Source organism: Megalopta genalis, chromosome 12 (genome assembly GCF_051020955.1).
Source record: "Megalopta genalis isolate 19385.01 chromosome 12, iyMegGena1_principal, whole genome shotgun sequence".
Lineage (NCBI taxonomy): Eukaryota > Metazoa > Arthropoda > Insecta > Hymenoptera > Halictidae > Megalopta > Megalopta genalis.
In genome coordinates this window covers 8,071,842-8,095,250 of record NC_135024.1, presented here as the reverse complement: position 1 = coordinate 8,095,250, position 23,409 = coordinate 8,071,842, and the positions used below count along the sequence as shown (strand labels likewise).

Below are 23,409 nucleotides of genomic sequence, written 5' to 3'. Positions count from 1 at the left end.
TAACACAAGCTCTTGTGCATGGAAAATGTATCTTCGAGTCGCAAAATGGCGCCCGTCTTTCATTTTTCTTATCTTCCAGAAAATAATCATAAAAAGCTCGCCTTAAGTCTGGTAATATCGAAGCGCCATTCGATCCCTCAGGACACCTCAATGAAAATGTTTATTTGCATAAGCTCGCGCAGCTACTAGCTATTTGTTTGAACCGTGTCGGTGAATGGATCGTCCCGGCACGAACAGGGGACAATCTATGCGTGTGTCCGTACGATCTTCGAATTTATATCACGGTGCTTCTGTTTGTTTTCGCGCGGCGATCGCGGCGTGTTCCCGCGGCGACGAAAAATAAACACCGGCGAAACGGCCCTGGTTTCCGTAATTTTATTTTTAATGCGAGCACGAGCGGCACCGCGCGGCACCTCGATATATCGCCGGGAAATCGGGGAAATATTGCCCAATAAACGTGTCGCTCGATACTCTGTGCCACTGCTTTAAACTGCGCGAGATCTTCGCGCCGTCGATCTCGATCGTGCCCGGGCTTTTCAGCCGAACCGGCGATATATCGATGCCCGTCCCGATTGAAAACGAACGTCGACGGAACGGCACATTATTTTCCACGTTCTTTTCGCGAAAATGGATCGGATAGCTTCGTTTCCGATTTCCATTCCACAACCTCCGCGGTATTCCCCTCGATTCGAACCAAATTCCGGTAATTCTGCCGCTTCATTAACGGACTACGCGGGGCCGAACGAACTCCGAAAGTTTTCACACTTTATAATATGAAATTCTTCGGTGGAATTTATTAGCTAAAGCTGTATTCTTCGCGCGGAGTTGCGAGCTTCGATATTAAGCCTTCGCGGACAAGGATTTTTAAAAGTATCAAGATAATATTGTTCGGAGAATTAAATTAGATAAGTTAGAACCAAGTTGATAGAGAAATTGGATAAGTTAGATAAGTTAAGAATCAAATTAGATAAGAACTTAGATAAGTTAACTTATTTTTTATATAAATATTCTAACACTATCATGCCGGTATCACGTTTTTCATTTCGAAATTGTTGAGATTATATGGACACTTTCTTAAGAAAGTTACTTTATTCGAGCTTATTCTAAATAAATTCAGTTCTGTCATACTTATAAAGCAGCACCGATTACAGCATACATATACAGATTCCTCGGTGTAAGTCCTGCAAGTTTTAATATTAGAACTCAAGCGCGTCATTTTTTATGCACCATTTTTAACGCGTCATTTTTTTATATGCACCATTTTTAGTGCGTCATTTTTCATACAAGTTCGGAGCTTCGATGTTTAAATATTTTTTCATCAATTTCTATTTTGAGAGGGTGCAAGTTTGAAAGTGTGAAAGTTCCAATATTAAATTTTTCACGCACGTTTGAAGCTTCGACGGCTCGAAGTTTCCCTATAAATTTTTATTTTGGAGTGATAAGTCGAGAGAGAGAGAGAGAGAGAGAGAGATGCGTCGATGCGACGCTTCCATAAGGTGAAAAATTGATAGCGGAAATGTGGAAGCAGGTAACCAGTTGCTCTCACAATGGTTAAATGAACATTACCGTAGCAACGCGCGATACGGCTGTTGCCATTGTACTACCGATTGTATGCGTAATGACGCGTCTAACGCTTACAAAGGGAGGTCGCGAGGTGATTTTCTGCTTTCTGGGCGTGATTAGCCTCGAATTGCACAGACCGACCTCTACCCCACAAATTAGTCTATTTTCCTTACATAGATTAAGCAATATTACAAGCCAAAATTTACAATATTACAATATTACAAGCCAAAATTTATAATATTACAATATTACAAGCCAAAATTTACAATATTACAATATTACAAGCCAAAATTTATAATATTACAATATTACAAGCCAAAATTTACAATATTACAATATTACAAGCCAAAATTTATAATATTACAATATTACAAGCCAAAATTTACAATATTACAATATTACAAGCCAAAATTTATAATATTACAATATTACAAGCCAAAATTTAAAATATTACAATATTACAAGCCAATAACACAAGCCAAAATTTCGCTGTAATTGAAGACAAATTATCATCGATTATCATTCTAAAATAAATCAGTTCGTAAACGCTTAACGTTAGCATAAAATTAGCCCTTTGCTCGCAGATGATTTTTTCAGTAACTAATAAACTATAATTAAACTGTAAAATGGCATAACATTGGAAATAATAACATTCTTTATATAAAATTTATTATAAGATTTTATCCATATGGGACGTTACTATCAGCAGTCTTGTTACGTTCTTTATGAGGGAGAACAAATGTTTACAGCTAACTATAAACAGCTATATATCTTTTCCGTGCGATTTTCCCCGCGACATTTAAATTATGGTTCAAACCGCGTGTCGTCCCTGTTATTAAATAGTAGTAATTTAAAATAATTAATATTATCCTGTTCATATCGAAGAGAAAACAGCTCTAATTACCATTAATTTCGCGATTCTATCGGAACATCCCATTTCCCGGAAACCGCGAGTTGACACTGAAATCCGCGCGCGTAAAAGTCACGGTAATGGCAATGGCGGCGCTAATGACGTTTTCTTTATCAGCGCGTGAACCAACGATATGTATTCCGATTACAAGCTGCGCGCCGTCTCGCTCGCGAGTTACGTCAAAACAGCCGACGACAGGCGTAAACGCGTCAATACGCGAAACGTGTCACGCGAAACAACGAGACGTGCAATTTTTTGTTCTGCCGAACAGGTAGAGAATCGGCAGAAAAAGGCTCTACTTCAAAGTACACAACCTTGTGTGGTCATGTAATGTCGCGGTAAATTATCCACTACGGCGCATCATTTTAAACAGCTGTGACATCGAAGCTCCAACCGGATAATACGTAGTTCAATTTTAAGTCGCACAATTTCTTTTTTTTTTAAATACATCAATACAAAGTACATTACATCGCCAAATAGTGTCTAAATTATCGATTGTTCGAACCTTATTTAACGGAGAACAAACAGGTACGAGAAAGCCATCGATATGACAAGTACACTCGAATCGACGGATCCTTCGATCTAGTATATATATATATACGTTCACGATCCGTCTAGAAGTACGTTCCGTAGTGCAACAATTCAACGACTATCGCTCCGAGTCCCTAATACACGATATACGCATGTCTAGTAGAGAGATAATAGTACTACGACGATATAAAAACGACACTGTGAATGGGCTCCGGTGACTAAAACGACACAGACTGTCATCTCGTATTACACAAACCTATTAACCGGACGCGCGACGTCTCATCAATTAAGCTCGCCTCCAGCCCAATATTTATCGAATCCGACCAAGAAACACCGCGTTAACGATTCTCTGTCCATTACGCTCTGCCGAGGGGTCACGCCGATAGAACGATCGAGACGTTTTGACATCGGGAAACGTGGCATCGCAAATCGATCGTGATTTCCCTGTACTGACAGATCGATCGGATTCGGTCGCGCGAGACGCGTGTGCCCGATCGAATGATGCCCGATGTCCGAAGGTCGCTGTCGCGTAACGTCACACTACCTAGCATTTTAGTCACATGTTTGTTCTTTGTGTCACGCGGGTTTACAGCCGAGCAGATACTGCGCGCGAGAGAAACCGAGGAGAGGAAGAAACGTCTCTCGCGGAACAGCATTCGGGGATTTTAACGGACGGCCGTTAGGATCTCCACGTCGGCGTCCCCGCCGAGGATCATGGCAGGACCCGGAGACAACGCGACGACAGCCGAGAGGCACGGACACGTCAGAATCCGTATTTCGGACAAAGGAGCGAAAGAGAGGGAGAGAAAGAGAGCCGAAGGGAGACGGACCGAACTAGTAAACACTAGAGATGATGTGACTCGTCGAAGGGGGCTACCGTAGTGTTCGAGTTCGCCACGCTTCCTTTTTATCGAGCAACCGATGTAAGAAGCGAGATAAGGATACGTGTAGCGATAACGAGCCACGATATCCCGCAGCAGGTGAAAACACCATCTGGTCCGGACGGGGCGACGAGGAGGACGAAAAAAATGACACTGTCAAAACGTCGCGCGATCCTAACGCGATGGTAATCGAGGATTTCGAAATCGGAGCCGCCGCGGTAACAGGAACTGCTCCGAAAAACCGTGACCGTGCCCGGACGTGTCTTGGACCTTCCCGGACAACAGACAGGGACGTTTTGAACGGATACGTACCTCTCCGATTGAACGGCCGGACCCGTACGGCAACCTTTATTTTATCCGTAGCCATGATTTCACACCGGTAACGCGCACTGTATATCCCGATCACAAGGAACTGCTCGATGCTTTTTTATACACAAATAGAATCTTCACACGATCTTCATAGCGCTACATTATTCTCAACCTATACCGCGAACCTTTCATCTTTTCAAACGGCACTACGTCTCACCGAGCCCATGACACACTTCGCCATATTGCTTGAAGCTCGTCGTGCACCAGACGACAGTCGTTCTATCGAGTGAACGTACTTTCGAGAACTGCCGCTAGGAACGCTCGAGAGCCTCGAGCACTGTGACGTCACCTCGTGACGGAATCAACCGTTGCCAATCTCAGACCGCCGAAATCCTCCAGACTCGAAAATCGCTGTGTTATCGACCTCGCGGATTTTCTATGTTATCGATCGTTCGTTTGGATTTTTCGTCCGATTCGTTAGCACAGTGTAATTCATACAAAATAGTTGCTTGCGATTCAAAAATGAAAGATATAATAATTCTGCTTTCTTTTTTAATTAGATGAGTTATGAAACATGTACTGTGAAGTATTTTTACGCATTATCAAATTGTTCGATCGTTTGATACGTTTATAAACTGCGTCGAAATGTTGAAGGGTCGGTTCATTTTTTTTAAATTATTTTACTGAATATCCTATTGCGCGCCATCTGACGAAGAAATTTCGTACGAAACAATCGATGCGGCTGTCGATCAATAAAGCATATTCAAAATGTTCCAACCTACGAACATTTTAATGCTGCAGGAAAAATTATTTTATCGAGCTTCTCTCTTGCAATAAATTCGTTGATTACTTATGGAACTTTCAACATCTAGAATCACTGAACAATGCCACTGAGAAAATTCCTATAAATCTTTCCCTGGTCTTTAAAACTTTTAAATATATTCATTTTCAAATATGAGCTTGAACTTCTGCAATTTAAAGTCCCGATATCAACGTAGAAGTCGAAAACAATTTCACCTACGGTTTATTAAGAACAGATTTTCTGAACTATGCTCTGGTAATAAAACTTCCCTCCATACCGACAGCAAGTAAACCAGAATTTTTGTAACAGCAATCGGTAAGGAACGAACGAAGACAAGCCGAAGCAAACGGCAACAAAATCACGCGTAAACTTCGCGAATATGAGATTTTTGCATTCCGCGATATCAAAATGCATTGAAGTAAGATTATTTCCGGTATTCATGAGAAATATCCGATACTTCTTGTGTTGTCTTACTCGTCTCCAGGCAACAATATGCCGCATATCAGGTGCATACGGAATGTCTCGACGAACGACAAGTGTTATGGATTTCTGCGGCGAAAGCAGAAAAAGTAAAACGTTCCCCGACTCTCCTTGCAATGTACGCAACAAATTCGCAACAAGTGTGTGATAATCCCACGGTAGAACAGCAAGCGAAGCTACAGAAGATCAAGGAGCTGACGAACATCTTGAAGGTTGATTCACAATAATTCGATCATCGTTTTGCACCGTGTAATAACTATATATTTTCCAACAGGATACAGATAAAAATCTGACCGAGTGCGAAGAAATATTGGCCAATTATATGAGAAAGCGTCTAAGGGTACGTGCAAATTAATTCACCTCTTTTACTTCTTACTATTTATTCCACCCATCGCAAATCATCGCAAAAATCGCGCCTAGATGTACAAAAATTATTTATTTATTATAATATATATAATAATATATATATTTATAATAATAATATATATATATATATAAATTAATTAGTTATTTCTTTCTCCGCGTGCGAAGCAACGAAATGCCGGAAAAACGCACAGAGAAAACATCGAACAATCGTTCTGAGTTACTCTTCACTTTATTTCATTCAGGCTCAACAATGATAACATCTCCAAGTTCTCCGATACCTTTTCGCAGTACCACACAGTTTAGTATAATATTCAGTCTTAGTAGCATGATATTCGATCTCCTTCCGTTTAAACGAAACACAGGAGCTCCGGTGAATCCAAGAATTATTTAGTGCAGAAACTCTTAAGCACCAGAGAAATAGTGGTATATATTTATGAAGCTGACGACTCAATCTTCTTCTAACTACCATCCTTTGTACCAGCCACCGTGGCCGTAACTATGGTATCCACCACCATAGCCGCCATAAAACAGGGGCCATCCGGGGTACCATCCAGGATACCATCCGTGCCCCCAACCGTACCTGAAAACAAAATCCGTGAACACTAGCCCTGAAGACTATTGTCGACGTTCATGCAAATAGCTTTCTTCTTTAAGGTAACTCTTCGGCAGGCGACGTAGCATGCGACCGGAAACATGCAGAGTTATTATAATCAGCCTGTGGACGTACCATTTTCATACTTGAGGATTCCTCCAGGTCAAAATAGAACAAAAATGCTACCAATGTTAATTAACATAGACATCTAGTATTTTACAAGTTCGAATACGCTATAAATGTTCTGGTTAAAAAATTCGGGCAATCGCGTTATTTAGTTGTTTCAATGAAATAATTTAGTACGAGCGACATCCGGTCGGAAAATTTTGAAGAAGTGAGCTTTACGAAGGAATCTCGACATCTCGATCGTAGTGACTTGCAGATCAATGATCTACGTACCAAGGCCATCCGTAGCTATATCCTCCATAACCCCACGGCCCCCACCCATAACTTCTCTTGGCGACTTTCTTATCGCCGAGCTCCTCCTGAGGGTTCGCCTGTGCCTTATTCTCCGCCGCCGCCTGTTCAGGAGCCTCGTTGCTACTCGTCAGCTTCTCGGGCACGGTGGCACAAGCTCCCAACGCGAAGACGACCAACAATAGCAGCGACTGTAATCATGATATCACCAGATCGACACTGAACCGCGCGAACACTGTTGCACTGATACGGGAGAACGACTTACCAGAAGATTCATAGTTAAGCTCTGGCTCACAGTTGCACTGTGTGGTCCATGGGGTGGGCCGTTCTTTTATACCCGCCACCCTATGGAAATTGCTGATGGCGTTATGTATGCCCGGCCCCAGATCCGCCAGAGCATTTTCTAATTCCCCCGATTGACGGGTTCTCGATACAGTTTCCATTTACGGGGTGACCGAACCACGTAACAACAAGCCCATCGACGATCCGTTCGTCTGGTTTCAGCTTAGGGAGCATGTGCATGCGGAACATGTGTTCTGGCCAGTTCTGATCAAGTTTCTTAATTGAAATGTAGACGGACTGGTACCATTGTTGTCCGCCGGGGCCGAATGTAGCCTGATTTTTGCTTTAATTGCGACGATGAAACAACGAAAAATTTGCCACAGTCTAGACGCAATTATGATTTGTGCGCCTGCAACGAATGATCGATCGGTTACTAATTGGGTATCCCGGACTTAATTGGAGAAATTTCCTATTATGCGATGATTTTCTTCTTCGAGGTCTCCAGGTTTTTGCTAATTCCATCCAATTACCAGATTCGGATTGCTACTTGGATATTAATCATTGTGAAAAGTGGTCGTGTACTCCTAAACCGGCGTGCTATGAAAAATGGTAATTTGTCGTCCACAGAATTCTAAATTGATAGACATAAATCATCTCCGTGGCTGATCGTGTCTCTTCCATTTAACATGTTCATGTTCATAACATTGTTCACGATACGTAGACCGCGCATTTCTGTGCGAAATACAAGTTTTCTGTAACAATCGCAACACACATGAGCCAAGTTTAATTTTATTCTGTATTTTTTATTTTCGTAATAATTTTGATAAGTTGGAATTAGTACACCAGCGTTCTGAGTTTCGTCGAATCGTCTCGCTGTTTTCAATTTGACTCACGAATTTCCGCCGTAAATGCATAGAATCCGCGGCCCAATAACAAGCATCTCGTCTTGCAGAATTTAACGAAACAGAGAGAAACACGCGTTAAACATGCATCGAAACTCAGGTATCCGGCGACGACGCAACAGTGCCATTGTATACTAATCTGCGTAGTATTCCAAAGCTGTTCCACCGACGCGATATTAAAATCTCGCATTGTCTCGCGCGGGCATAATGAAAATAATATTCCTGAGAATGTTCCCAAAAGCGGCACGCAATTCATCGTGTTTCGCGCATCCCGTGATTATCCTGGCAAAAGTAATTAAGCAATTACCAACATGGCAGTCGATCGGACAGAGATTTGGAACGGCAGCACCATTCCCGGGGTCACGACAGATCGGGAGCAGGAACTGGTGGTTACATAAAAACGGGGCCCTTCTCCTGAACAGTTTCGCGACTGGAAACTTCGTTAAATCCGCGGATTTTTTTCCACCTTGGTGTCCCCTGCCGCGGCGGTGCGATTGTCCTCTTAAGGAGGTTTTTGTCAACACCAGTCCAGGAAATCGACGGCGACGCGACAACGTTTGTTCGAACTTTCTCTGGGTGGAGAACAGGTGACATAATCGACATACTTATGAAAGCTACGCCACGGCGAATACCTAAACTTGAGTCGGTCGATTGTTCCTAACGGCGCGTCGCCGATTGGCCAACAATTCGCCGATAACTCGATTCGATTACTGTAACTGGACTGTCGTTGCGGATCGGAGCGATCCTCAATTTCGTAACGGTTCTCGTCGATCAAAACTGTGTCTCATTGTGCCAACAATTCCGCGTGCTTGCGTGCACGTATCGTGCATCCATTTTCACTTGCTCTCTCGGCCGCGTCGTCGGCCGATTAAATTCTTCGTCGTGGAATCTCGTTAATAGGCTGATTTCCTATATTGCGGAACTATCGATACGGCCCCGATCGCAATATCGGTGCACGAGATGAAAGAGAAATTAATTTCTTAGCCTTTGAAAAAGAAGTGTCGAGTTTGAACGGTCTGTTTTGCACAACACGTTCTATGTCGCTGACAATCCTGGTGGATAAAAAGCTTGTTCGGACGTTCGGGTCTTGAGAAATTACGGTGTTGCGTAATGGAAATAGTTTGCAACAAAAAGATATGCTGCTTAGCAAAGTTTAAATGGACGAGATGATGCACGTTATACATCCTGTCTCGTTAAGACGGGAAATTTTCTCTCGTTTCTTCGTTTGTTTAACCTTCATCTTCGAAGAGTTTCAACATTTTTCTCAAAAGCGTACCCTTCAAGACGAATAACAAAGAATACTTTGAACACGTGAATCTATTTGCAATATAATGATTAAATTCTATAGATTGTTTTCTAAAAAAAAAAAAATTCTGCGGTTATTAATAAGAAATTGTTGAGAGAACTCGAAAGCAATAACTAGACTCCGGGTGTTCATGCAAATTTGTAAACTACAGGAAAGCGCTCATATCGGCGAATGAGATTTTTTAATTATTCCGCTTGTTACGGAACACTTTATTTGCATAAAGATCCATAATTCAGCGATCAACAGACTACAACAGTACGCTGGAAATCTTTTTCATTGCCGGTAAACCGTTGCGCGTCGCGTGGAATAAAGCCGAAAGTAATTAGCGGTTGGCCGATGGCTCGTGCTCTCACTTCGTTAAGGTTGCTTCCTCTAATTAAGTCCCCGGGAGGACGCGTGCAATTAAACCAGCCTAGAATCTATTGTGCTGGGCCGAAGAAACGTCGGCCGCCCGATTCTGCGGTGTTCCGCGGCGTTTCTTTCCCGCGGTGCGCCGTGCCGCTTCAGTTGTCGCAAATCAGCGGCCAGGTCTGTGCAATTGAGGAGAAACTCGACATTTCTTTCCGAGGTTATGCAAAAATTCGTCCCCCTCCCACTGTCCGCGGCACTTTGTTTAACGACGTTTGAGCGAGTCAGTCGGCAGACAGTTCCCGGTGGCTGCCGAAGTTTGAAGGTGCTGCGCGCAGGATCACGCGGACGTCTACCTCGTGATGGAACCGTTCGCAGGTCTCAATTAATCCGAACCTCTTCTAAGCCTAGCCATCACAATCGAACCTCGATCGTCGATTCTAAGAGACAAACACCCGCATAAAATGTAAACTCGAAAAAAAAGGTTCGCGACTCGAGGACAACGTGACCAAAAAATGGCACCGTGTTCCCCTACGATCAGTGCATAAAAGTGTCCAGCGAACTTCCTGATAGAAAGTGTCCTCAACGATGAAACTTAGGACTTTCTACGCTCTGTGTTGCCTGTGCTTATTGCGCTCGCTGGCTGCCGAAGAGGACCGCGGACAGAACCCTGCAACTTCGACCATCGCGCAATCGTTGGACTCGCAGAAGCTCAACCTGTACTTGGACGAGAGCAATCCGCGCGACAAGCGGGCCTTGGGTCTGATTCTCTCGGGCCTAGCGCAGGTTTTCGGCTACGACGTCAGTCCCATTCAGGTAGCCTCGTTGCCCAATCCAGAGCCGCCCACGGTGATCGCGTTATCCGCGACCAATCAAACGCAACAGGCCGCTAATGCGTCTGGCTCGTCGACGACAGCCTCGCCCAGACAGCGGGAGACGATCAGATTCACCGGTGTCTTAAACTTTGGCAACAACGGCAGCTTGCAGAACCACCTGCAGGAGTACGAGCAGATCTTCCACGGGGCCGGCAATGCCACGAGCCCCACGAACGCAACCACCTCGACAACAGCGGCGCCGACTCTGGACCAACGCCAGCCGTTCCTGGTGAACATCCCGCTGCCGGTGATGCGGCAGCCGCCGCTGCCAGAGATTCCTCCGCAGGACATCATGCTGTCCTATCCGCCGATCGTCCCTATCCGATACGTTCCCGTTCAGACGCAACCGGGAACGGTAAATAGGAAGAACGAGAGCTCGACGAACCAGACGGTAGGAAGTCGACCGGCTCAAAACGGACAGGAAGTGAAATCGCCGCCGACGCCGGTCGGTTTCGCTTCCACGAGCGAACCGCCATGGAAGAGGGAATACGAGGAGAGACTGGCCGAGCTGGAACGCAAACAAGCCGAGCAAGCCGAACGACTGAGGCAGCAGGAGCGATTCAGGACGCGGGTGAAGGATGGCGATTATAACGACAAGGATCACAAGTGGAGCGACGGGAAAGGGACAGAGGACTCCAGATGCAACGACAAAGAAAAGGACAGCTACAGTGACGCCTATTCTTCGGCGGAGGACGATGGTTCTTCGGAGAAGTACCGAGATAGGAGTCCGGACGAGTCGCAGGAGGACGAGGACGACGGGAGTCGAGACTACGAGGACCAGAAGCCGCTGAAACAGCAGGAAGAGTTACCGATCAGTGATAACTATACTAACGTTCCGTTCGAGACCCTGCCGATCACCGGGGATCACGAACACCAGTGGCCCGAGGAGCTCAGGAACAGTTACGGCGAGCTACTGAACAGCAGCGAGTTGGCTGACGGGTTTGCTAACTTCTTCAATCAGTTTAGGGATAGCAATTTGTATCCATTGCCAGGCGGCCAGGATTCTAAGGAGGCCTTGAAGGAAGGGGATTATTCGAAGGAAGACGAAGACGAGAGCGGTGAGAGGAGAGAGGAGATCGATCTTCCAGCGAGGAACAAGTACGAAGAGTACAGCTTGGAGGACGACGGGGACACGAAGAGGAAGGGCGACGATAAGAACCTTGAAGAAGACGCGCCCGACCAGCCGGTCAAGCTACCGAACAAATTTTTACCAGCTGGAGGGAATCGATCTCGGTCGGGTGGAAAGTCGAACGAAGAAGTAGACTACAGCAGCTTCATGCCTCTGATCGTGCCTGCTAGGTACGTCTCCGTCCCCGAGGACGCGAAGATTGCCAAGTCCAGAGTAGCCACGATCGAGAAACCGAACAGAGTTAAGGTAGCCAACAAAGACAGCGGCAAGAAGATTCAAAGCAAAGATTCGAGGAACCCAAAGAAGGACCTGAAGCCGAAACCGAGTATCTTAGATAGACAGTTGCCGAAGAAGCTTCACGAAGGCGAGCAGAAGGAACTGCAGCTGTGGCCAGCTCCGTTTGATTTCGTGCTGGATGGCACCATCCAAACGGACGATGTTTCAGGGAAGCTGGGGCGCAGATTCGTCAAGGCACCGGTTGTCGCTCGTAAAATTGAGTCCGGGAATGGAAGAATGAAAGAGGCCCGGAAACTCGAAAGACACGCGACTGCTGAGAGTCCAGGTCAGAGGAGTCGTGTGCCTTCGGAGAACAACTCTTACGAGTTATTCAAGGAAGGCCATAAACCTCGCACAGTGTCTTCGAGGCCTTCCGAGCCAATAAAGAGAGACAACCGAAAGAAATCCGAAACTCCGAATATGAAACAACTGCTTCGAGGTCCTCCTCAGAGTGCAGAGACAACAGACCACTGGGACCGCTATAAGTATAGTACGAACGACGACTATGGCGTCACGAGCCGATCCATCATCGAAGTTCTGCCACACGCTCGGCAAACGTCGAGTTCATTCTCGAAGAAGTTCGAGGGTCTGAAGCGCAGCATCGGAAAGATCGAGCCTGTCTCGGAAAGCTACTTCACTGAGAGACCTCCTGCGGATAACATGAAGTTGTCTGATGCGAGGAATCCACGAGGGTTTCAAATTGCGGTGCCTAAGTACACGCCACCGACTTCGTATGAGAGATCAGCGCCAGGATATTATCATTTTCCTGCGATGAATTACCAGGTCCAAAAAATGGAGAATGAAAGAGCAGTTAGCGTCATTGCGCCGCGACAGGACGGCATTAGGCATGACGAAAGTTTCACGAAATATGCCAGTGAACCAGAAAACAGAGGCGAGAAAGTCGCAACTGGAAGTTACTCGGCTGACGAGCTCGATGTGGGTGGTTTAGGACAGAAAGATGTCGAACTGAACAGGCCAATTAGTTACTTTAATTACGTTCACATGCTGTAATCATTTGGAGCGGCAATATTTATCTCAGTGATATCCAATACGAACGGGTATGTATGTTGCGGTAGATGAAATTGTTCAAGTCGATTGTGGATTTATGGAATATTTTATTAGAATAGTATTGTTACAATAAAAGTACTCGAATGTTGTAAAATGTTGAAGTTTCATGAAATAGAAAGATGTACTGCTTTCATTAATACAAAAATAATGACTTCCATTATTCTCCTAAAGTTATACGTTGCTCTGCATTTCCTGCCAATATAATTGATTGTGTTGCAATAATGTTACAGGACAGAAGAGACGAGATGCAGAGACGTACCGAATTGGAGAACAAGATGTCCGAAATTCTGGAAAATTTGAAGACTCGTTTGCTTGTCGAATAAATTGCTGTCATTATGTAAATACATTATCTATGCTTTCCCATTTCATTATTCAAATTATTATAATAGTTTGCTGGTAACAATATATGACATTAATATAACCGAAAGCTCAAAGAGTGATTAAGATTAATAAGAAAAAGTGGACCATAATGAACCTTATCGTTATACAGAAAGGTGATATATTTTATCCTATACTATTTAACGGTATTAATTTCAAATTTCGATTCTCGTAATGTTATCGCGACGGTATCGATAGTTATCGATTTGAGTATGCATAACATCGAGCAGAGGACGCCACAGTCGCAATGTTTCTTTTTTGTACTAATGTAACGGTCATCGAGACGATTCAATGTTGGCTGTTCAACGAATAAAGTTATCATACACAAGTGCTTTAATAAGTACCTTATTATTTAGTTTAGTATAAGTTTATTAAGTGTATTATATTATGGAAAAGGTGGAGGAATTTTTACAAGACATAGGTATCGGTTTGAGACCTGTAAACGACCTATTTTTTGAAGATTCATACCGAGTTTGTAAGATTTTCCAGCGGAAAGGTGTCATTGTTGAAGATGACGAAGAATTATGTCACGACTTGTAAATAAACGCTTTTATTCCTTATAATTATTCTAAAGAATCACATAACCTAATGCGGTGTATTATTATTCATTTCAGCATAAAACAATTCTCATGTTTCGTCACTGGCTGTGATGCCACATTCAAAACTTTAGTAGAGTATGAAATACACTACAATAGTAGTCATCGGTACGTTTGTGCAGAGTGCAGAAAATTTTTGCCAAATCCGAGATTGTTGGATATTCATCTTCAAGAAAATCATGACAGTTTTTTCCAAGTTCTATCTGAGAAACAGCCAATGGTATTTATATAACTTTCATTTTCTTCCATATATTAATGCTTTCATTAATATTTACACCTTTTTATAGTATCAATGTTATCTTTCTGAATGCGACGTCAAAAGTAAAAATGCAATAGAAAGAAGGGAACACTGTATAAAAGTCCACAAGTTCCCAAAAAATTTCCGTTACGACAATGCTTTTCATTCTATAAGAAACGAGCCAAAAGACAAAATGGATGTCGAGGAGCCAGAAAACGAAAAGGAACAGCCAAAACAAAAGAGGGTTCAATTGAATAAAAATCAGAAAACTAAGATGTTCCCTCCTTCTTCAGCAAAGCCTACTATCCCAGTGAATTTTAATGTTAACGACAGTCACTTACCTATTGCATATCCTAGTAAAAGTTCATCGTCTTTAGTTTTCGTTCCTAGACAGGTGCAGAGGTCATATACAAAGGCACTTACAAAAAATCAGAGTAGCGAAAAGAATGTTTTGGAAACAGAAAATATGATGGACTTGGCCGTGTCATTGCCTACATGAGACTATTGATTAAAATACTGACGAAATGTGAGGGTGAAAGTGATTTTACAAGGAACATTTATTAAAAACATATCTTAAATACGCAACAATGTATTACACAAAATAGTTTAAGGTGTTCCTGTACTATATAGCTTTATCATTCTCTTTATTGACTCTGTTCGTTGAAAATACGCAACAATGTATGTACAGAATAACTTGAGGTATTTATGCACTATAAAACTACATCTTTTTCGTCATTGATTCTTCATCCAATAAGCATGTCTATTTCAATAAATTCGTTTAATCAGTGCTTGAATTGTTAAAGTACACCCATCGCTGATATAAAATATAATTGTGATACTTATGTTTTGATAAAGCTCATTACTGGGAATGTTGTAAATGTTGTAAAAATGTAGCGGGTGCATTGCTACCATGTAATCCATTTATTACTGCACCGCTTATCATTAATTATTTACTGTAAATCATTTTTCACCCCCTTTGTCTTCTCGACGTCCATCTTATATAACTCGTATACATATATTAAATTGCATAGTTAAGTGGGTGGACCGATTCCTACCAAGCATAGTGATCGCGAGAATTACGCCTTTGGACTTCTGTCGCGCCTCTCGCTTACCCGTGGTCGCTGCAATTCTACAAACACATAATCTCACGTATAGCGACAAGCGCATGATCACGGTGTGCTCCGAGCCAAAAGAGGCGCCCACAGAAGGTATAGGGGGCATATTTCTTACGCGATTGAAATTTACAGATCTAGATATATAACTGAAATCTATTGTATACTAACAGAAAAGAAAAGTGTATATGAGGTAGACTAATCTGACAAGATACAGTTCGCATTTTTTTATAAAATCCTGAGTATCAACAATATAAACTTTCCATAGAATAAATAATCTTATTTTGAGTATACTAAACATCTGAGTTTTGCTGTCTCCTTCCTGAGTTCAATCACTTCATACCTAAGTCTCATGTTTTCTTGTTCAAGAAACGCTGCTCTAATTGCTATTTCATCCTCTTTCGCTCTTCTTGCGTCCCTTGATCTCTTTGCAGCTTCGTTGTTCTTCCGCCTTCTCTCCCAATAGGCGGCATCCTTCTCGTCATCAGTACTGGTTGGCAGTATAGGGCTTTTGCTAACTCGTTTCATCTTGATGTTGGTCGTCTCGTTTGATTTCTTGACAGTCTCCAGCATCCGTTTCCGAAATTCGGAATAGGCTTCTGTGGACTCCTGGTCGTATATCGCCTCGGCTCTGCCTGCAGTGAAGGTCAACGGGTCCTTAGGGTAAGCCTTGAAGGGTCTTTGCAGCTTCTTACCCATCTCCGAGGTGATCTCTGTGTCGCTTCCATACGGAGATGGAACAGAGGTTCCAACCCCCAGTGAAATCGGCATGGTGTCATTCATCACGGTGGGAACCACCGGAATCGGCTGCATCGAAAACGTCCTAGTTTGTTCGATCGCGTTGTTGCTCGATATACTGAAGCAGTTGTATATCGGTCCATGTTTGCTCTTTGGCGAATCCGAATCTGACGGAGGCGTTAACATAAGTAAACGAGCTTCGAAGGGACTCTTCGCCTCCGAACCGGGGAAATGGCTACGTTGCGGCTGTTTCTCGCTGCTGGCTGGCGAATTTGACCTTGAACTACAAGATGCTTGTTCCTGCGATGACAGCAAAATATTCTTTTTGCAGGAAAGGTCCAGGATTGCAGGCTCGGACGAGTCTGAAGTCGAATTGTTGTTCGTTGTAGTAAAGTCCAATGCCAGCATCGTATGCGAAAGCGAGTCCATTATAACTGAAAATTTCAATTATTAATTGTTAGATTGCTGATTATGCTAAGAATCTCGGACAGAAATTTATTTAAAACTCAAATGAGACGTCAAACGATGCAGAGATTGACAGAGTTTAAGAATATAGATTATTTAACTTACTAACATTAATAAATGAGGAAGAACATTTCTACTTCTGTTTCTTTAGAGAGAAAGTAAACAATTTTAGTTTTGTATCAACAACGGTACTAGAGATTGGATGAATCGAGGTCTGTTGAAATCGTAGAAAAATAACGAATGACGACTGCTAGTACGGTTTGGAAACGAAGAACGTCACTTTTGCAACAAATTAGTCTGATACAAAATTTGGTCGAAATCAATAGAATTGTGCGGAATGAAACGGTCGCGGCTCGTCCGGATCGTCCGCACCTTGTTAATTATGCAAGTTCGTGTTCTTCAGCGTTCGCGGAGCAACTGTCGTTGAACAGAATCAAACTTTTACCTAATTATTAATCCAAGGTGAAACACCGGTCACTGGTATCACAACACTGGGCCTATTATCGATCCGTACTAACGATCCATACACGTTCTACAAAATCGTCAACGACAAAACTCGACCGATAGAAGACACTTCCGAACGCGCAATGATCACACAATTTTTAGACGATCGGACTTGCAAAGAGAATCCTAAAATTGTCAAGACCGAAGGGCTGTAGTTCGCTTATATACCATCCAACCCTTAAAGGACTCAAGGGTAGGAGGCTTCCTTGTGGAAAGTGGTGGGGAGGGGAGAGGCAGGCCTATAATGACCATAACGGCGGACAGGATTGGGCATACGCTCTCGTCATTCTTACCGTTTTCTAAATGTTTGCCGGACGACGCTCGCGTAATTACGCTTCGTGATTGCGCGGAGACATTACTGTATTTACAAACGAATCGATCGGCTATTCGATGGTTTCCGCTTTCATTTGCGCTTTCGAGACGATTTTCAAACGGTACATTACCATATTCTCGTCCGCAGGTAGCAGACATTTTCGTTAATCCATTGCATTATAATATTTCATCAGACTCATTATTAAAATTGCGAAAAAAATTTCCTAAATACGGATGAAGTAACTGACACGCGTTTCTTCATATCAATGTCGATGTGATTAGATCTTTCGCTATTGTTATTAGAATGTATACTTCGATTAATTTATTCAGTCATTATTCCTATAATAAGAGTCTTCATAATTTGAACAACCTTAAATTCAAAATATGAAATCGATATATTTCTGAATATATGAATTTATTTCGATAAAATTTTCAGCATGCATATAAGTTACCGGGATCTACGGAAGGCATTTGCTACATTTTATAAGCACGGATAAACAAGTTACGAAGCGAGAGCTTCTTATCTTTTTTGTCGCTCCAAGTAATAACAAAATTAAAAAGAAAAAAATACTTTGATCATTGTCTAGTACACTAGTCCCTCTATCATCTAAAAAAAAGAAGAATTCAAATCATTCAGATCAATTTTAAAAAAGTTATTGCGGTTTGTATGGTGTACGAGCACGTTTGCGGGCCACTGTAAATGTCTTGATCGCTAACGTTATTTTCTATATTCTATCTTGTTGATTAAAGAATACTTATTATTTTGGAGCAACAAGAATACTGAGCAATAAAATGCTGTAAAAGAGATAACTGTCCACGCGTTGCCAATCACATAAACAATACGTCCCTTCACAAGGGTATCTCGATTTGATTTATAATTCTTGCTACCCGAAAGTTAATTACTGTACCTGTAGCAACAAGCCTCGGCACGCTCTTTGACTTCAACAAGCAACTTCAACTTCCACCTAGCTAGAAGGACGGTCTTCGGTTTTTCCAGAACTCCAGTTACCGTTTTGTACACTAATACCTTCAATTTCGTTCGTCTCGTTAAGTCTGCACGGACGCGGTAACTCATCGGTAAAAGTTTCGCCAAGACAGTACACCCCGCAGCCTTTAGGGTATTTCTTTCTACGACCTTCTTGACAACACCTTAGAATCGTCACATAACCCTTTCGTAACCGTTTCCTCGCCGTTCCCTGTGCTATTCCGTTATTCCATTGTCAACAAGGATACGGGGAATTGCGGAATTTGAAACTACCCATAAATTAGCTGGTGAAAGCGTTGCAACCGAGTAAAATTTACGAAATTTGCTTAGCACTCGTCTTGTACGGAGAAAAGCGAGGCTACAAGCAGCTTAAGCTTGCACCTTGAAGCTGGTTGCCGTTAATGACTCTTCTTCCCAGCTTGTTACGGATGGACAACATATGGCCGTTTTCAACCCGTTAAGCCGGAAAATGCCTCCTTCCTCGGGCATGTTCTGATTAATGGACACGGTTTCGACGAATGTGCGAACGGAAGACAATGATTAAAAATCTTTTGGTATCTCCGCTTCAGGCTAACTCTCTCCTCTACAAATCTTATAGCGTCGGATTTTTATTTTTTACACAGAGCATCTATAGTTCATCCAATGAAACAAGACAGCAAATGTAAGCGAAATGGCTCTGTGACATTCGTCTCATCGATGTTGACGATTGCAATTGTTGGCTGCCTAATGTCGAGCTCGGGGTTGGCTGCCAACGGTAAAAAAACTCGGCGTCTTTTGTGATTGTCCATACTGATTGTTCGAATCGTTGGACGGATTATAGCGAGTATAATAAGAGCCTCGGGACAATATTGCTATAGCTGATGGTTGAATAAATTAATCGCTTAAGTCAGGGCTCGGAACGACAGTGCACGCGACATCGATGCGGCAAGGGATGCATGGGCGTCGCATACGCTAACTACGCTTAACCGTTTGAATCCCAAGCAGCGCGATCGCGCTGTTCAATTCTTGTGTTGCGATCAAACTTTAGTGACACACATACATCGCATAGCTGCTTTTTTTCATTTTATTTCTTTTTGTTTTGTTTGTCAACCTTGACGAGCGCTATCGCACCGCTTGGTTCTCTTCGCAATCAATTAAGACAAGCGCTATCACACTGTTCGGCATTTTTCGAGCGTGTTTCCTGAATAATTCCTGGGACTCGAATGGTTAATAGAGTCATCTGAGAAATAATTGTGCAAGAACAATAAGCCCCTTTTTCGCATTGCACTTCGCATCAACAAATTCTACTTCATTCGTAACTGTGCAACCAGAAATATGCTTTCTAGAGTGGTAGATGATGTCATTGCGGATAATTTTTTGCTCCCACGAATGAAACTGCGAACACAGTAATTTCTCCCTAATTCGCGCTCAGATTGCGCACAAAAGTGGACAATTTGGGAAGAGGAGACACGTTTATTCGAACCTCGCTGCTCGTTTTTTTATAGTTACCGATCGTCAACAGGGAGAAATTACTGTACTACGGAATAGTCGTTAAGAATTCTACAATACTCGTTCATAACAGCACAAAGTTTACGTGGCAGGCTTCCAAAGCCGCGTTCGCCATCGATCCTCATTGTCTCCAGCCAATCTTCCGCATCTATAAACAGATTTACATCGGTCTTGTTTCTATCTTCAATTTCGGACATTGTGTATTCGATTTTTGTCTAAACTCAACATGTAATCCGTAGTTAAGTAAAAACTCTGTGCCTAAGCAGCATCGGAAACGATGAAAATCAAGAACATTAACACGATTCATCTGTTAGGAAGACGTTCCCTGTGATCGGTCAGTCGAATTTCTATAAATATAAAGAAGAACCGAGTGTGTGAGAAAGTAGAAAAGGGCCAGGGTACAGTTACGCGCGATAGCAGAGACGTCTCATTATGTCTTCGACCGGAGATCACGCCAAATTTAGTCTTTCGCTTCGGCCCCCGTTAAAATGCCGTGTCCCCCCATGGAAAAGCGCCCCGCAGCGCTCAATTCACCCGCACCGCCTTCTTTCTGTGTATACAAATTTTTGCTCCTTTGGCCACATAACCCAGATTTCTATGGTGCAGGGACGACCGCAACCCGTTATTTGCGATTTTTCCCGTGGTCGTCGGCAGATGAATGCCAGCGCGCGTTCCCATCTGCCACGAGCCCACAAAAGTGCACACAAACGATGTAACGGTACGCGATGCAAAATCCTCGCGATGATTTGCCGTGGAAACGTCTCAATTCACGCGTCGATGAAATCGCTCGAATTGCCCCGTTGTGGCCGATCCGTCTCCGTACGAAACCCATCGGAATAGACGCGAACTTTCCTGTCGTTTTCGTGAAGGCATGGGGATGCCCCATACGATTCGCATTATCGCCGTTACATTGCAGAACCTACAGATTTTTCCAGACTTTGATCCTTGTACGATCTTTGTAAATAGATGCAGAGAAAATTATCCGATAGCTTTTAAACATTTATGTTTCGTATTCTAATTTCGATCGGCTGTCTCTGTTGCATTAGTGCATTTTGATGCACTAATATTGTTATATAATATAATATAATAATAATATAATAGTATATATTATAATATAATAATAATATAATAGTATATATTATAATATAATAATAATATAATAGTATATATTATAATATAATAATAATATAATAGTATATATTATAATATAATAATAATATAATATTATATAATATATTGATGCACTTCTATTTTCTATCTAAAAATTAGCAATTTAATCGAACGACTCATATACAATATATAGTTTTACAACTAGTAGTTGTATCGTTACCAAATTGTGCTTTTCGAATGCAAGAAATGTAAAAGAATCTACAACAAAAATTTAGAAGATGTAGCAGAAATTTAATGTAGAAGAAGATGTATTTTTATCATTTTGGCAGCATTATTATAAATCAACCATTTCAATGTTTGCCACGTTAGTTCGACTGTCTCCATGCAACATTAGATATAACGCGAATGACTAACAGAAAGCAGCGCTGGATAAATCGCTTGTACCGCGAATTCTCAACACCGTGGCATTCGATAACGTTAATGCTTTTTTCATTTACGACCTACGAATAATGGCAACGGGCCGGGCACTCCCTGGGAAAACACTGACCAATGAGAGATCAGCTGGCACGAGACGGCCGAACCAATGGACGGAGCTAGGGTTCGTCCGTTAGGTCTCATTGATCAGTGTTTTTCGTTAGAAACTCGTAAACAAAGTCGCGGATTGCATTTTCACCAAGGAGAAAGTTACTTCAAATGACCTCAGCACCTCTCCCCGGATGCTGACGTAATTATGGGATACCCTGTGTAGAAGAAGAAATATAGAAGGATACTGATATTTTTCTCAGTATAAATAATTTCGTACAAACATTAAAAGATCGTTACGGCAAAGTGATTTATGCCACTTTCAAAATAAACGGCTCATATAAAAGCATTAGTGTATTGATGCATCCACTAGTGAGATCATAATGACCATAATGTGCAAATGTATGTACCTTAACGGAATAATCCTACCTTGTGTTAAACCGTCAGTATATAGCGGTGCGACGACAACGGCAGGTAGAAAGCAATAAAAACCCAACATTCAATGAGAACCGTTCGCTAGTGACAATAATACGCAAGGTGGTCTTGCCCGAAAGCTCGACGATTTAATTTCACTAAACTCAATCTACTTAAATCCTGCAGCAAAGCGATCGGAACTCGGTTTCTCGAAACAATGAATGGCCCAATCTCAAAATTCAAGACCAAGCATAGGAAGCTCATTTTTAAATTTTAAGAAATTCAAATAACCTGGAGATTAGGATTTTTGTCCGGAAGGTTAACGGAACAATTACAGTACTCAATTGTCCCTCAGATCGTAAACAGAAGCTACTTGTCAACAACTATAAAAAACGTATTGTAATCGTACCTCTCCTTCCCAAATTGCTCATGTCTGTTTACAAGCTGAGGGACAATCGGTGACAGTTTACTGTTCAAATTAATTCCTTCCGATGTGTTCTTCATTTTAAATTTCTATAGTTCTATACATATATTTTTCTTTTTGTATATTATTTCCCTCGAATGACGAGCACAATTTCATTTTATAGGAAATTAGTCGAAGAGAAATCCAGAACGACTGAAACTTTCTAAAATCAATCGAATCATGGTTGGAAATATGCTGGGAAGATTGATTGAGAAAAATCGATGTTTCCGGTGCATACAAATTATTTATCTATGACGCCATGATTTATGAAGATTTATGGCGGGCGGTCCACAGCATTTAGTCGCCCCAGGACCGACATTAGTCCCTCCTAATAGAATCCGACGCCGTGGTTGGCCAGAACGTTTACAAAAAAAAGAGAGACGCAATGGCCGACGGCACATTAAGACGTCCGTGTGTCACCAAGAGCAATTACTTTTCGATTTATCTTGCGGCTGGACCACCGGGCAAGTTTTGCCAACAGACTTTCGAGATTTGCTTATTTCCGGTGTTCCTGCGCACGCCTATTTTTCCCGCGGGAACTCTTTTTCTTCCTCAAGGCTTTCGTATCTCGCTTACAGCATCGCTGGTGGACACGCCTTTGGTCCGATCTTTCAGAATGAAATTATATTGCTTGGCCGAGTGCTCTCTTTTCACTGGCTACTGCATTCAACCCTGTGCTTTCCCTTTCGCGTGAATACCTTTTTACGGAAACAACCTTACCGATACGTCTTATTCGATACAAAGATCCGTTCTCTGCGGATCTCGATGAGAAAAGTTGTTTCCTGGGAGGAAACTCGGCTGTTGTGACCGTGCGTTGTGTATTGGGGTTGATGGATGTAGAACGTAAATTGCTTCCTTGGATATCTTCAAAAAAGACGTTTGCCTTTTAAAATTAAAGAAATTTATATTCAACATCAGTAACTCGCAGCACTGTAATTAAGGGTCGAAAGTCCTAAAACTGGGAAAAATTTGATTCTTTGAATATTGAAAATCTTTCTACGAAGATGACATGCCGGTTCTTCGAAATCAACAATTTAACTTTACTAA

The 23,409-nt window shown here is 42.4% G+C and overlaps 5 protein-coding genes across 18 annotated transcripts in view; 2 read left to right on the top strand and 3 right to left on the bottom strand.

Annotated features, from left to right (window-relative positions):
* LOC117217487 (Kinesin heavy chain 73) overlaps nucleotides 1-4,487 on the bottom strand; it is a 151,723-nt gene extending 147,236 nt beyond the window's left edge. For 7 of the 11 annotated variants that reach the window (XM_076525555.1, XM_033465119.2, XM_033465123.2 and 4 more), the window contains exon 1: nucleotides 4,198-4,486. In XM_076525555.1, the coding sequence (XP_076381670.1) occupies nucleotides 4,198-4,252 (55 nt within the window). In that variant the 5' untranslated portion in view covers nucleotides 4,253-4,486. Of the gene's footprint in view, nucleotides 1-4,197 lie in introns of all 11 variants that reach the window. The other 4 variants (XM_033465116.2, XM_076525553.1, XM_076525558.1 and 1 more) reach the window with 1 other exon arrangement.
* Nucleotides 4,488-6,052: 1,565 nt separating this feature from the next.
* LOC117217451 (uncharacterized) lies at nucleotides 6,053-8,508 on the bottom strand. The gene is made up of 3 exons (XM_033465068.2): nucleotides 7,117-8,508; nucleotides 6,834-7,042; nucleotides 6,053-6,422 (listed from the first exon to the last, which is right to left on the bottom strand). Exons 1-3 carry the CDS (start codon nucleotides 7,126-7,128, stop codon nucleotides 6,305-6,307), a joined length of 339 nt encoding a protein of 112 aa, XP_033320959.1. The 5' UTR covers nucleotides 7,129-8,508; the 3' UTR covers nucleotides 6,053-6,304.
* Nucleotides 8,509-8,858: 350 nt separating this feature from the next.
* Nucleotides 8,859-13,464, top strand: LOC117217447 (uncharacterized). The gene is made up of 2 exons (XM_033465060.2): nucleotides 8,859-13,027; nucleotides 13,268-13,464. Exon 1 carries the CDS (start codon nucleotides 10,278-10,280, stop codon nucleotides 12,978-12,980), a length of 2,703 nt encoding a protein of 900 aa, XP_033320951.2. The 5' UTR covers nucleotides 8,859-10,277; the 3' UTR covers nucleotides 12,981-13,027; nucleotides 13,268-13,464.
* A 198-nt stretch (nucleotides 13,465-13,662) lies between these two features.
* On the top strand, nucleotides 13,663-15,037 carry l(2)k10201 (zinc finger protein 511 lethal (2) k10201). Its single transcript, XM_033465065.2, has 3 exons — nucleotides 13,663-13,951; nucleotides 14,030-14,231; nucleotides 14,299-15,037. The coding sequence occupies exons 1-3, from the start codon at nucleotides 13,803-13,805 to the stop codon at nucleotides 14,746-14,748; spliced, it is 801 nt and encodes a 266-aa protein (XP_033320956.2). The 5' UTR covers nucleotides 13,663-13,802; the 3' UTR covers nucleotides 14,749-15,037.
* A 536-nt stretch (nucleotides 15,038-15,573) lies between these two features.
* gt (transcription factor giant) lies at nucleotides 15,574-17,214 on the bottom strand. Of its 4 annotated transcripts, XM_033465064.2 has the most exons (3): nucleotides 16,674-16,997; nucleotides 16,057-16,533; nucleotides 15,574-15,996 (listed from the first exon to the last, which is right to left on the bottom strand). In XM_033465064.2, exons 2-3 carry the CDS (start codon nucleotides 16,526-16,528, stop codon nucleotides 15,641-15,643), a joined length of 828 nt encoding a protein of 275 aa, XP_033320955.2. In that variant the 5' UTR covers nucleotides 16,529-16,533; nucleotides 16,674-16,997; the 3' UTR covers nucleotides 15,574-15,640. The 4 variants fall into 4 exon arrangements, with proteins under 4 accessions (XP_033320955.2, XP_033320953.2, XP_033320954.2 ...); XM_033465062.2 differs by lacking the exon at nucleotides 16,674-16,997 and adding an exon at nucleotides 17,010-17,214 and having other exon boundaries at nucleotides 15,574-16,533; XM_033465063.2 differs by having other exon boundaries at nucleotides 15,574-16,533; nucleotides 16,670-16,998.
* Nucleotides 17,215-23,409: the final 6,195 nt, after the last annotated feature.